A 15,541-nucleotide genomic window follows, 5' to 3' on the forward strand; every position below is an offset into this window, starting at 1 on the left:
ATATATATATACTGTATATATATATACACACACATGAAAATCCATTTCTCATCATGCTTAAATTCATATTATATTATTATATAATCTCTCTCTCTCTCTCTCTCTCTCTCTCTCTCTATATATATATATATATATGTGAGTGTATATAATTTACTAAAATTTATATAATTTACTATATATAATGTCAATTATGCTAATTATATATATTCAAATTAATATTACCAGTGTAACTATGATCATCATCAAAGTGGCCAAAACATGAACAGTTAGACAATGAACAATTACCAATTTATTTATTTATTTATTACCTTTTTTTGAAAAGGGACCATGCACAATTTTAAAATAAATGCTTCCATTTCATGCATTGTACCGAATTGAGCCAATGGCTAATTTTCATTTTAACACAGCGTGTCATTTATAATAAAGGACGATGCACAAACACACTTTTTAAGTTGCAACAATATTAACTATTAACATTCATGTTCTTCACCAGCAGCATGGAGGAGTTCAAAGTTCAGACCGCCAAACACCCCGTACCCAACAGTTCACCCACGCGGCCCCACAGCGAGCACCCGAAAGATCACGCGGCCAAACGCCTATCCTCCGCCTCCAACGGCACGAGTGACGGAGGAGCGGGAGCCAAAACACCTGTGGAGATCACCGCGCTGGAGGAGTCCTTCCGCCGCTTCGCCATCCACGGAGACACGCGAGCCACCGGCAAAGACATGAACGGCAAGAACTGGTCCAAACTATGTAAAGACTGTGGCATCATCGATGGCAAGGGCATCACCCTCACAGACGTGGACATAGTCTTCTCCAAAGTCAAGTAAGTAAACATTTAGGACTAGAGCACAACAATTAGGCTATGGAAGTAAAAGTAACATTCATTTTCTACATAGAGAAATTAATTTTTTTGTTCTTGATGCACAGTGTTGGGGAAAGTTACTTTTAAAAGTAATGCATTACAATATTGCGTTACTCCCTAAAAAAATTTATTTGTGTTATTTAATACATTTAATTATTGCAGGTTTGCATTGCACTGTTTTCTTTCATTTTGAGGAATACTGGATCTGTTTTTGTGCAAGTGAGATAATGCATGTTCACATTTATTCTCTTGTTCACACAGCGCCTCTTACTCACTTACTCCCGATTTCTCTCAACACGGGGACAGGAGAGCTGTCAGTCAATACATGGGAAAACAAAGTAACTGGAGTTACTTATTTGAAAAAGTAACTCAGATATTGTATTGTAAATTAAAAAGTAATGCGTTACTTTACTAGTTACTTGAAAAAAGTAATCTGATTATGTAACTCGCGTTACTTGTAATGCGTTTCCCCCAACACTGCTGATGTAAAGGTAATGACTTGAGACGCACAATAAGACGAACATACAAATATACGTGCAATTACATTTTACATTCGTGCATTTAGCAGGCACTTTTATCCGGAAGCATTAATGCATTCAAAGCGGTATACATTTTATACATGCAGTGCATGCATTCCCTGTTTGAGCTACAATTAACATTTCCATCTCCCTTGCATCACTCACTTTGAGTTTGTTGCAGTGCATCCTGGGATTGCATTGTCTAAGAAGCATGCATGCGATGTTGTCTATGATTTTGGCCAATGCAGTGTGCCTCAAATGCTCAGTGCTATCTAGGTAGGATGTGATTACACTGTCAGCGAATTGAATTTTCTTGCGGACATCTGGCACAGTGTGTTGCATACACATAAACACAGATGTTGCAAAAACACTATGAGATCTGACTTAGACTGCGTTCAAATGTGGTTTTAAATCACATCTGGTCATCTGACCCACTTTTACACACTCGCATCCGATTCTCCTATTAATGCATCACTGTTTCACAGCAGGTTCAGGAAGGTTAGTGAATCATGCAGGGAAGACGTGAGTGAGTGACAGATTAATATGTGTGTATTTAGTCGTCCCTCTCATGTGCATGTCATCAGAAATCAGCTGTATCAGAGACTGAATGCTCCAAATGAGGGATAAAATTGTGTTTCTCAGCTGATTTGTGCATTATGCAATATGTGCGTGTTAATAGATGGGATAAAAAATTACGCACGTGTCAAAAGATCGAATCAGTGCAAAAGGCTTTGTAGTGTAGGGGTGTAACTGTGATATTTCCTGTAACAGTAACATATTTGCTTTTAATCTGTGCATGCATAAAATACACATTAATAAACATTAATAGAAATAAAATATATAATATATATTAAAACAAAAAAATTATAATATAATATAATAATATATATAAAATAAAATTACATTTTATTTCAGGTAGATGCCAAGGCAACCTTTTTTATTTTCGTTTAGTTTAAGTTGAAGTACTAAAATAACCAAAATTAAATAAACTAAAATGAAAAAAAAATAAAATATATATATATATATATATATTATTAATATAATATAATAATAGACGTTTTAAAAAAAAAGACAAAATACACAACAAAATTACTAAAACTTTAACAAATGAAAGTGAAAACAGAAAATCTAAATATTAACGAAAACTATATACTACAACAGTCTTATCAATGAAAGTGAAGAGGAGTCGTGCTGTGTTGATGTTTTTCTGGTTCTTCCCCCACAGCCACAGGCCGTGATGGCTCAAGCTGAATAACCCTGATGACTGCAGGACAGAGAGAGTCATCGCTGCTTCAGTAGGGCCAGATTTGAATAGCGTGCCCTTAATATAGAGCACCGTACACATTGATCTCGCCTTTAAACATTCAGTCTTCAGATGTTTAGATAATAGCGCTGGTTCGTTCAATTAGGAGAATTAATTTATCCAAATCTTTGTAGTATTCATGCATAGAAAACATTGTCTGCCTTTTATCAAGCCTGCAGTGGTGAAGAGATTCACTTCACCCCGACTGACCGAGAATAAATATCATTCTGCTAGTCAGAACAACGTGGCTGAGCAGAAACGAGAGGCGGAAAGAATGAATGCATGCAATATGTGGCATGCATTAACATTTAAAGGAAAAGTGCAACCAAAAAGGAAGTCAGTCCTAACCTTATAAGAGTATTATTAAACATTTTAATGCAGGTCTTTTCCTGTAAAGTATCAAAAAGGACAAAAAACACCATGAAAATATCATGACTGTAGTCCACACAACTCTTGTGTTATGTTAAAGCAAGCAAGCAAAATGTAAGTTATTTTAGCAAAATGTTTTGATGCTTCTCAGGTGTTTTTTGACCTATTTGAGCCTGACTGCATGAGCCAAACAGAGCGTGCAGTCAGTGTGTGTGTGTGTGTGTGTGTGCTCAGAAGCTCAGGCCAAAGATCAAGATTGCAGTCATACAGCATCAGAACTAAAGGCACGCGTCTGCTTTAATCAGTGTTAATGTTAATGATGCTTGATAAAGCCTCGGCGCATTTAAAGCTGCAGCACACCACAATGCAAACATTACAGTACTCCCTCATTCAGCACGTAATACCACATTACAGACAAATAGACTAAAAACATAATCATAACACAGCCGTCTTTTCTCTGGTTTGCACAGATATTATTACCTAATTTGATGATGCTGAGTTCAAAAATATAATAATATAATCCTGTCTTTGGATAAAAGTGTCTGCTAAATGCATAAATGTAAATCTAAATGTAAACTGGGGTTCATGAGTTGATTAAAAGCTTATGATTAACAAACCATAAAGAAAAAATAAAATAAATAGTTTTAAAATGTAAAAAATAAATAAAACACTTACTAAACATATCACATGACCATTAACCGACATCAGAGAACAAAGAACGTGAATTTGTTGTTAAATTACTGAAATATTAACTCAAATCTCCCTCCAACTTGAAAAAAATTCTTCTGATTTGCATATATAATATTACCTAATTTGATGATGCTGAGTTAAAAAAAAATCTCAGTAAAAATCCATTGTGTAGTTCTTTACAAAATAAGAATATTTCAAATTTAGCAAATTACAAACACACACATATATATCAGCTTTAATGCACTTATCAAAATAAAAGCAGTCAAATGTCAACAATTTTAATGATAACTTACAATCTGCTCAAGGAGTGGAAAAATGTTCAAATACTCTCTTTAATGTCAAAAACTTTAAAGCTTTTCCATTAAATCTGTACTTTTCTCTGGCTGTTTCAATGCAGTAAAACACAAATGTAGCCAAAAACATCTTGCTGGAAAAAATACAAAATATTGACATCAAATAATGTCATGCGTGAAAATGGGCTAATTGAACTAATCGCTGTAATCTAGGCTCAGATTCAGACAGGAATCATGACTTTATGGCAGTTTTTCGGCTGATTAAGTGAGAGTACAAGACTTCTTCGCCAACAAATGCTGGTTGAAAGCAAAAATGCAACAATATGCGTCATATTTTGTGAAAAAGAGATATGCTCGAGCAAAACAGATAATATTCAGCTCCTCAAAATGAGTAAGAAACAAGTATTGGGTTTCATTCAGCAAATAAGATGCAGAGCTGTTGTGATTTATATGTGTGTTTATATACATATACATATATACTTTACTTTTCCTGTAAAGGACAAAAAACACCATGAAAATATCATGACTGTAGTCCACACAACTCTTGTGTTATGTTAAAGCAAGCAAGCAAAATGTAAGTTATTTTAGCAAAATGTTTTGCTGCTTCTCAGGTGTTTTTTGACCTGTTTGAGCCTGACTGCACGAGCCAAACAGAGCGTGTTGCATCTGTTGTGATTTATATGCGTTCATAAATGCATATGTAGGGTAATATTGCTGTTTATGACTAGCATTCTGCACATCCTCATAGTTGAGAAGAGAGCAGTGAGAGAGAACAGCGGCTGACATTAGACAGCAGCGCTGAAGAATCGCACAAACAAAACTGCTCAGCAAAGAAATCGAATTAATTATAAATCCATAGAGGCGTGTTTACCCAAGCTTGCTGCTATGACACGGCCAGCTTTATAGGCTTTTGATCACCACGGTAAAGGCTGTTTGTATTCGTGTTACTATGTGCACCGTTTTAAGCGTTGCTTTACGGGCCGAATGCATTCGCCGTAAGTGCATGCCTGGAGTCATAATGCAAATCCTGCTTCAAGACCAGTTAAATCAGCCGTTCTCAGCTAGTTCTGCTTCAGGACGCTGATTTTGGTGAGCAAACACAGAACCAAAACTGTTTATCGTACTGAAGTAAACGAAATACCGTGCAGTTTGATTGGACGCTCGGTTCTTGAGGGCAACAACTACAGATACAGGAAGCATTTCCTCTCTTTCAAAGATGATTAAAAGTGCATTTCTTCTTCTGAAATGAAAGACTCGTGTGTAGCGACCCAAACTCTGTATGGCCGTGACGCCGGGCCACTGCTGTCGGTTCATGCAACACTTTCAGAGGCCTTTATCCAAGTACTTACTGTGCAAACTTTTCTTCTTCAGTAGAACAGTAAAGAAGATTTTCAGCTGAAACCGTGCTCCTTTGTGATTCATAAAATGCAAGTCAGCAGCTTCTGTCAATTTGATCATATCAGGCAACACAGAATTAATATCCGTGGCTCCTGATGATATATTGAGGTCTTATGAAGCGAAACGATCAGTCTGTGCAAGAATCTGAACATTATTTACTACATTATCACCTGTAATCCAGAACCTCAGGCGAACAGGAAATCTGATTATTTACCACGATGTGGTTCTTTCAGACAGTGTGTTTCAATGAACTGGTTCAATTCACTAGTTTGTTAACATAATCACTCAATGACATAAAATATACGCAATTATATTATTAAAGCACCCAATAATGAAGTGAAACATGGATGTTTTATGTGTCTAAAGCATATAAAGTGAATAAAACTAGTCTTCATCAGCTCAACTTTTTACTTAAACAATGAGAAACCATAAAATGTTCATTTGGCCCCTTCGTCAAGTGCTGGGTTCACGCATGCGCATATTTCCTCAGTTCAGTGACTGAGGCGACTCGAATGATTCATTCATCATAGGATCAGATTCGCCGCTATTTCAGCTCATTTCCAGTCGGAGTGACTGTCAGGCGTCTGAAAGTGAGTTTCGATTGAGTAACTTGTAGATCTGTGCTGCTCGAGACCTGAACTGTTTCAGACGCTTCAGTCAGATTTGGTGAACTGGTTCAACTCACTAAAAAGAACCGGTTCAGAAGAACGATTCGTTTGTGAACCAGACATCACTCTGGACTGTTCGCCTGAGGCTCTGGATTACAGGTGATAATGTAGTAAATAATGTTCAGTTTCTTGCACAGACTGATCGTTTCGCTTCATAAGACCTCAATATATCATCAGGAGTCACGGGGATTCATTCTGTGATGCCTTTTTTGACTCTCAAAGTGACGGTAGCCATTGGCTTGCATTTAAGAATCACCAAGGCCCACGGTTTCAACTAAAAATCTTCTTCACTGTTCTACTGAAGAACAAAACTCATCTTAACAGCTGACTAAAATGTTTGGGTGAACTATCAATTGAAAGTATATTTCAAAATCATCATTTACTGACCCTCGTGTTGTTCACACGCTGTGTTATTTCTCGTGTAAAATGCAAAAGCAGAACATCCAAGCTGCAAATGTCGGAGTGACTGTCAGGCGTCTGAAAGTGAGTTTCGATTGAGTAACTTGTAGATCTGTGCTGCTCGAGACCTGAACTGTTTCAGACGCTTCAGTCAGATTTGGTGAACTGGTTCAACTCACTAAAAAGAACCGGTTCAGAAGAACGATTCGTTTGTGAACCAGACATCACTCTGGACTGTTCGCCTGAGGCTCTGGATTACAGGTGATAATGTAGTAAATAATGTTCAGTTTCTTGCACAGACTGATCATTTCGCTTCATAAGACCTCAATATATCATCAGGAGTCACGGGGATTCATTCTGTGATGCCTTTCAAAGTGACGGTAGCCATTGACTTGCATTTTATGAATCACCAAGGCCCACGGTTTCAACTAAAAATCTTCTTCACTGTTCTACTGAAGAACAAAACTCATCTTAACAGCTGACTAAAATGTTTGGGTGAACTATCAATTGAAAGTATATTTCAAAATCATCATTTACTGACCCTCGTGTTGTTCACACGCTGTGTTATTTCTCGTGTAAAATGCAAAAGCAGAACATCCAAGCTGCAAATGTTTTTCAGTGTCACTCAAAGTGTTTCTCTCATGTGTTTACAGAAGCTCTTTTAATCAGGTCTTGCATGTTTCTGCTCTGCTCTGTATTTATATTTGATGCCACAATATATACAGACGAATTTATCATCCATTTGTTATTGTTTTCCAGGAACAAATCTGCGCGCACTATTACATACAGCCAGTTCAAAGAAGCGCTCGAAGAGCTCGCCAGGAAACGCTTCAAAGATAAGAGCAGCGAGGACGCCGCGGAAGAGGTTTACAGAATGATAGAAGGGAAATCACCCGTTATAGCTGGAGTCACGGTAAAGCCCACTGCAGACGTGCTGCTCTTTCTCTAAATCAATAAGCGTTGATAGTATCCTGTTTTTCTCAAACTTTTGGATAAAAGAGTTCGCTAAATGCATAAATGTAAACTGGGGTTCATGTGTTGATAAAAAAAAAATAAAATGTTTTCATATAAAAATCAATAATTAATCATAAAAATTTAAATAATATATATATATAATAAAGAATAAAACCTGCATTTTTAATATTTATATTTTTAATTAATATTATCTTTAATATTAAAGTATTTTAAATCATTTATTTTTTCATCTTCATTTAATGTGACCATTAACAGACATCAGAGAACTGTGAAATTGTCAAATTATTGAAATATTAACTTAAAATGTCTGGGTGACCTGAGGTAAATATTTGAGATCAAACTGGTTTGGATGACAGAAAAGTTTGGGAATGCCTCCTGTAGTATATGGATGATATCTACTTACTTATTGCTTTAATTATTGCTTTTAAATGTATGTGAATGAATAGCGTTTACAGCTTAATAACTAAACTGTCTGGTGATTTCTAAATGTAATGATTGTGATGATTATATGACAGTGATGATAAATATGAAGACTTCATGAGCTTATACACGTTTGGGTTCAGTAGGATTTATTTTACAGAAATTAATACTTCTATTCAGCAAGGATGCATTAAATTGATCAAAAGGGACATTTATAATGTTACAAAAGATTTTTATTTCAAATAAATGCTGTTCTTTTGATCTTTCTATTCATATGTGAATCCTGAAAATAAAATGTATCACTATTTTTTGCAATATCGGGCAGCACAACTGTTTTCATCATTGATAATAATCAGAAATGTTTCTCGAGCAGCAAATCAGCATATTAGAATGATTTCTGAAGATCATGTGACACTGAAGACTGGCGTAATGATGCTGAAAATTCAGCTTTGATCACAAAAATAAATTACAGTTTACAATATACTCACATAGAAAACAGCTATTTTAAATTATAATAATATTTCACAATTTTGCTGTATTTTTGATCAAACAAATGCAGCCTTGGTGAGCAGAAGAGACTAATTTATAAAACGGAATTGATCATAAGTCTCTTTCTGGACTCACAGAGAACCATTGCTTCCCCGACCGTGTCCCGTTTGACCGACACCACCAAGTTCACCGGATCGCACAAGGAGCGTTTTGACGAGACGGGCCGCGGGAAGGGCAAGGCAAGGCGAGTGGAATTGGTGGACACGTCCGGATACGTGTCTGGATACAAGCACGCAGGATCATACGAGAAGAAAATTCAAAAACCTCCCCAAAAACCCATGTGAGATTCTCCGTCCAGCAGTGAACCCGACTCTATAAAGCACAAACAGATCTCCCATTTTCCACTGAGGGTACGTCTTTTTCTGTGAATAACATTGAGTTTGTTCCTCTTCCTATAAGTGTTTTATTTCTAACTGGAACGCTGTTTACATCAAACGCCGACGTCACCAGCTGGTACGTTCCTAACAAACACGATGATGCCAAGAGAAAGACAAATGGCTACAGTATTGCACGCTTACTAGTGAAGGTTTTTGCTGTTAATCTGTGGTGAATATTGACATGAAATGAATATTTGGCATTTTGTGGCTTCTCTAATGATGCAGTAGAATCAGGCCTAAAATAGACTTTAAATGCTTGAGTAATGCAGTGCATGTCCACAATTTGCGTTACAACAACACACAAAACATTTCCATTAATTTTTTTAAATGCATTTGGCAGATGCTTTTATCCAAAGCAACTTGCATTGCATTTCAGGGCTAAATCAGTTCATGCATTCACTGGGAATCGAACCCATGACCTTGGCATTTCTAACACCATGCCCTTTCACACGGCAATCCTGGTAAATTACCGTAAAATGACCAGAATGACTTTACAATAAGTATGCTGTTCACACAAGCAACGGCGTTCTGGCTTTTTACCGGTAAGAGATTATTCACACATCAGCACCAAAATACCAGTAAATTCTGTGATGTCAGTCATCAGAAATAATCTTTCAAAGCTGCGGCGTTGTCTTCATTCGTCCACACGAGGAAAATGGAAAAGAAGGCCGGGTCTCGAGCGCAACACATTGAAAAAGCAGCGAGACGTGTCCAACGGTCAAAGTTGTCCATCTAGTGCATATTTACATAGAAAAACTAATTAAAAGCAGCGGAGCTTACTGTAAACAGCTCAGAGTAATCACCTCATCTGCATAAGAACTATATGATTGGCCCAAAGCAGACTTCATTCGTCAGCGCGTTCTGACTTTGCATGTGCTCATACGGGTAATCTTCATTCTGCGTTCACACACAGCATCGTACCGTTAATTTACTGGTAATGTTACAACTTCCCTTACTGGTAAATTGCAGAACCGGTAATTTACCAGTAAAGACTGTATGTGTGAAAGGGGCTTATGTTTCAGGCCTACAATAAAATATATTTAAATGTATTTGTCTTAGTATAAATTATGCATAATTTGAAGGAATATTTTACCAAAAAATGGAATTTGCTGAAAATGTGCTCATCCTCAGGCTATCCAAGATTAGGATGAGTTTGTTTCTTCATCAGATTTGGAGAAATGTAGCATTGCATCTGTGTCTCAGCAATGGATGCTCTGCAGTGAATGGGTGCCGTCAGAATGAGAGTCCAAACAGCTGATAAAAACATCACAATAATCCACAAGTAATCCACAGCACTCCAGTCCATCAGTTAACATCTGGAGAAGACAAAAGCTGAAACAAATCATTCATTAAGACGTTTTTAACTTTAAACAGTTGCTTTCAGCTAAAATACGAGTCTATATGTGTAATTTGTGTGAAAGGGGCTTATGTTTCAGGCCTACAATAAAATATATTTAAATGTATTTGTCTTAGTATAAATTATGCATAATTTGAAGGAATATTTTACCAAAAAATGGAATTTGCTGAAAATGTGCTCATCCTCAGGCTATCCAAGATTAGGATGAGTTTGTTTCTTCATCAGGTTTGGAGAAATGTAGCATTGCATCTGTGTCTCAGCAATGGATGCTCTGCAGTGAATGGGTGCCGTCAGAATGAGAGTCCAAACAGCTGATAAAAACATCACAATAATCCACAAGTAATCCACAGCACTGCAGTCCATCAGTTAACATCTGGAGAAGACAAAAGCTGAAACAAATCATTCATTAAGACGTTTTTAACTTTAAACAGTTGCTTTCAGCTAAAATACGAGTCTATAATTCATAATTCCTCCAGTGAAAAAGTCCATCTCCTGTTGTCTCTCACATCAAAATCCAGCCACTTATTTGTTTAGAGCTGTTTTGGCTTTTATACGGTGCTTGATCTGTGCAGATTTCTCTCCTGATTCACACCAGACCACTTTTTCACTGGAGGAAGCGTTATTATGGATTTCATTAAGACGTTTTTAACTTTAAACAGTTGCTTTCAGCTAAAATACGAGTCTATAATTCATAATTCCTCCAGTGAAAAAGTGCATCTCCTGTTGTCTCTCACATCAAAATCCAGCCACATATTTGTTTAGAGCTGTTTTGGCTTTTATACGGTGCTTGATCTGTGCAGATTTCTCTCCTGAGTCACACCAGACCACTTTTTCACTGGAGGAAGCGTTATTATGGATTATGAACTCATATTTTAGTTAAAAACGTCTTAATGCTGGATTAGTTTCAGCTTTTGTCGTCTCCAGATGTTAGCCGATGGACTGGAGTGCTGTGGATTATTGTGATGTTTTTATCAGCTTTTTGGACTCTCATTCTGACGGCACCCATTCACTTGCAGAGCATCCATTGCTGAGACACTGATGCAATGCTACATTTCTCCAAACCTGATGAAGAAACAAACTCGTCTACATCTTGGATGGCCTCATAATGAATACATTTGCAGCAAATTTTCATTTTTTGGTGAATTAATTTAGATGCATTTATGGCTTGACTTTATAATCGTTTGGTTCTGCTTCCCCGTCTCATTTACCAAGATTTTACTCTAAAAAATCGACTGATTTTGTTTGCATTTCACATATATTTTATAATAATAACCGAATGCATCACAAGTTATTGTTTGATGCATAAAAAATTGACTGCTGGTGCTCAAGATTGTATATCTAGAAGTTTGGTCGATGTTTTTTGAAGTTGATGGCATAACCATGTATTTCTAATGCTATAATGGCATAATATGAAGCACTGCCTGTGTGTTTTAATTGTGGAGTGATTAACTATAGTATGTAAACGGAAACACCATCAGCAAAAGTTCAGGATTTTTTCGTTATTTCCCTGTTTGCTCTGCATCACAATATCTGACCCAATGCATGATGCGTTATCATACCTCAATACAGACCAGCGGGAAACGTGGCCGACTGTCCTTAGAAAACTCCTCGGTGCATCGGAACTAAAAGCTTTGGCCAAACATGACAAAAACAAATAGTTGGCAGAAGTTTCTAATGATTTGAACACGTATAATCAGACCCACACAGAGTCTGCTGCGCTGAATTAGGAACGTCCAAATTGCATGTTTGTTCATGAAATACTTATCTTTCTGCCTACTCTAAGCTTTATTATTAGCACATTTACCATATTAAAATCCATTATGTAGCATTGAAAATGCGATTAAGCCTGCAGATTCTGTCTGGGCCTGATTATCAGCAATAGATCAAACTGCAAATTAAATTACTAAAAGGTGTTTTGTATTCTGCTGTGGATTTTAGTTTGAAAAGTACTGTTGTAAAATTTAAGGCCATATCGAGGCACTTTGCTATTTTCATACGTGCAGTGTTTCTGCCTACAGAACAATGTTTACAAGAGAAGTGACATGCTGTAACTAACGCTGGCATGGCATACGTCTAAATGAATACATTCCCTTTACCATAACTAGTGTTCGGAGTTATTTATAAACGCACTGCCATCTGAACACGCTGGACGAGATCCAACCGTCAGGGTTCCCACACTTCTGACCAGTCAGTGACTTTCCATGAGATTTCCAGAACATTCCGATTCACTAATGAATCATTCAAACTGATGACTGCTTTATGGCTTGCAAACAAGTTTTACTCAATGCAAGCGCAATATTTTCAACAGAACATTACTACTAGTCAAATCTATATTCATCATACATATTTTAAGACCTTTAAAGATTTTATGACTTTTCCCAATTTAGTAAACACAAAATGTAAAATTCCCTAAAATTTTTTTACGTGATAAACTGATTTGTGAACCACTGATTCACTGAATCAACTCAAAATAATGATTCACTCAATTCAGTTTTACTTGAGCCAATTTAATATTTTAGAGCATAGAGCAGATTAAAATAACTTTTCCAGATCTAGAAAACACAAAATGTAAAATTCCCTAACATTTTTTTACGTGATAAACCGATTTGTGAACCACTGATTCACTGAATCAACTCAAAAGAATGATTCACCCAATTCAGTTTTACTTGAGCCAATTTAATATTTTAGAGCATAGAGCAGATTTTTTAAATAACTTTTAAGATTTTATGACTTTTTCAGATCTAGAAAACACAAATGTAAAATTCCCTAACATTTTTTTACTGATAAACCGTTTTGTGAACCACTGATTCACTGAATCAACTCAAAAGAATGATTCACTCAATTCAGTTTTACTTGAGCCAATTTAATATTTTAGAGCATAGAGCAGATTTTTTAAAAAACTTTTACAATTTTACGACTTTTCCAGATCTGAAAATCACATATTTTAAACTATGTGATGATGGGAACCTTGAAGTTTGTAATAGACGATATTGTCCATGTCTATGGAGTGAAGAAGGGAGGAGTGAGAGTGTACAGACATATTCTTATTCATATTCATATTCTACAGAACATCTATTTTCAAAAAAGAATAGTGGCTACGGATCATAAATGTCAAGCTCTCCTGCAGAAAGTGACTCATATTTATGATAACAAACCACAAATAAGTATATATGTTGTTGTATTTAAGTATGATTGTAATGTTTTGCTTAATGCCAAATATTGTTAACCATGCTTTTTGAGGAACAATACTGACTTATTTTTAAATAATGTTTTTTAATGTTCTGCAGTATCCTGATATGCATGTCATATGGTGATGGTAAAACGATTTTAACGTGTCAGTGTTTTGTAGCATCGTATTGAATAAAAAAACAAAAAACTGCCTGGTTCTCGTTTATTTCTAACGCACATGAAGACTCGAAGGATTGTGTTCTGCAACAGCGGAGCATAGTGGAGATCGGGGCTAGTTGTCACGTGGTTTTTTAACAGGGGTTTCTGCAGGTTTTATGAAGGGCAATTTAAGACATTAAGACCAAATAATGAGAATTTAAGGACCAAATTGTAAGGTTTCTTAAATCAAGATGCACTGAGAAGCAAAATGACAAGATAAGTCGTTTTGTTTTCTGAGAAATTTATCAAAATGAATATTTATGATCAAAACAAGAAAAAATATCTGGGCTCAGAAAAAAAACATTAATTTTCATACCTCATTGACCGATGTTTGTTCTTGTTTTAAGCATAAACTCATTTAATTTTGTTCTATTTCTCAAAAAATAAGACTTACATGATCTTCATTTTGGATTTCGAGTAAATGGATCTTGATTTAAGGATGTTTAGATGTTTGTACTGGAAAACAACATTTAATGCCATGACTTTATGAATTGAAGACTTTCTGACTTTTTAAGGCCTTCATTTGTGGAAGGGTGAATTAAGATTTTTTAAAGACCCACAGAAATCATGTTTAAAGTCTGTCTGAACAGAAAACTTACCTTGTCACACAAACCGAACAAGCAATTTTGCATCAGTTCAAGACTTGAAATCTCAGATGTAGAAATAAACAGAGCCCATGCTGCTTTACAGAGTGTTTATAAAACAAAAGGCTTCTACAAAAAGAGATGTGACCTCATATATCATCTTTTGAAGGGCAGATCTATAATCAATTCACACTAGATGTCTATCAGAGGAACGTTCTTCATTTGCAGCAATCAGCTCATTAGAGCCTCTTCCAGCTGCCGCAGCAAACGCTCATTTCTGGCAATCAAAGACCTGCAAAAAAGACAAAATCAACACAAACGTTGGAAGTTTTTAAAGCGGTGTAGCATTTGGATCGTCCTGACACGTACCTGTAGCTCTCTTGCTGCACATTCGCTCCGTTCCCCTCCTGAATTGTGTGTCTTTTCACGTTCAAATCCTCAGGGACCGTCCGCTGTCCTAAAAATCCAGCAGCACAAACATTAACAACCCTGTTGTATTTGAACAACTCTCATTTAGAAAACTGACCTCCGTCCTGCATGTCTGGCATCTTCTTCAGCCGAGACGACAGCAGCTTGTTTTCTGCTTAGATCAGCTGTTTCTGTAAAGACACGTTCTCCTCCAGCACGCTCTTCAGCTGCTCATTAAGGGCTTCCTGCATTAAAGACAACAGCAGACGTCATTTTGCCTTCTCTAATGTGACGTATGAAAGAGAAAAAAAGTTAAGTCATTATTTACTTCCAAATTGGAAAAAAAGGTCAAAAGGACTAAAAACACCAAACTTGGTGTAGATTTCATCCTAAAAGTATATGCACAAAAGGCAGGTTGTGATGTGCAAAATTCAGATACTTTCATACATGCATCCCCAAAATAGCTGAGCAATGCATAACCTAATTTACATATAATTTCAATATGCAAGGGATCATAGTGTTTAACTGTACAAGACGCTCTAAAAATGAGACTGTCACATTACCAAAATCATTCAGTTTTAAAATAAAAATATCCAAGTTTAGTTTTTAAAAAAAAATCGTGCATGTAATGTTTATACTTCCGAGTCTTCTTAAGTCATAAGATAGATTTGTGTGCCATATGTATTGATATCTTGCACTATCTTGGAATATGGCACACAAATCACACGGACGTTGTAATTGGGCTTTTGTTAACCCTTAAATATTATTTGTGGATAATTTTGGCAATGTTCACTCAAAAATGTTCAGAGGTGCATGAGCTCAGATCAACGAGGCCTATGATCAACCAGCTCCAAAAAGAAATACAAAACCTTTAATTGAAAAAAAAAATTAGAATCCAGTATTTGGTACATTTATAAGCAATTTCTTTGTAGGCAACAAGGTTGCCCATTTTAGAGGGCAACAAGATTGGAAAAAAAAAAG

General features: G+C 36.2%; 2 protein-coding genes across 2 annotated transcripts in view; one reads left to right on the forward strand and one right to left on the reverse strand.

Annotated features, from left to right (window-relative positions):
- Positions 1 to 497: 497 nt before the first annotated feature.
- Positions 498 to 9,174, forward strand: tppp (tubulin polymerization promoting protein). The gene is made up of 3 exons (XM_016294365.1): positions 498 to 826; positions 7,263 to 7,416; positions 8,525 to 9,174. Exons 1-3 carry the CDS (start codon positions 498 to 500, stop codon positions 8,729 to 8,731), a joined length of 690 nt encoding a protein of 229 aa, XP_016149851.1. The 3' UTR covers positions 8,732 to 9,174.
- Positions 9,175 to 14,302: 5,128 nt separating this feature from the next.
- Positions 14,303 to 15,541, reverse strand: part of cep72 (centrosomal protein 72) — an 11,179-nt gene continuing 9,940 nt past the window's right edge. The window contains 3 exon segments of the mRNA XM_071582436.1: positions 14,303 to 14,444; positions 14,522 to 14,609; positions 14,679 to 14,805. Of these exon segments, the coding sequence (XP_071438537.1) occupies positions 14,384 to 14,444; positions 14,522 to 14,609; positions 14,679 to 14,805 (276 nt within the window). The 3' untranslated portion in view covers positions 14,303 to 14,383.

This window comes from Sinocyclocheilus grahami, unplaced genomic scaffold, assembly GCF_001515645.1.
Source record: "Sinocyclocheilus grahami isolate Dianchi unplaced genomic scaffold, SAMN03320097.WGS_v1.1 scaffold316.1, whole genome shotgun sequence".
Classification (NCBI taxonomy): Eukaryota; Metazoa; Chordata; class Actinopteri; order Cypriniformes; family Cyprinidae; genus Sinocyclocheilus; species Sinocyclocheilus grahami.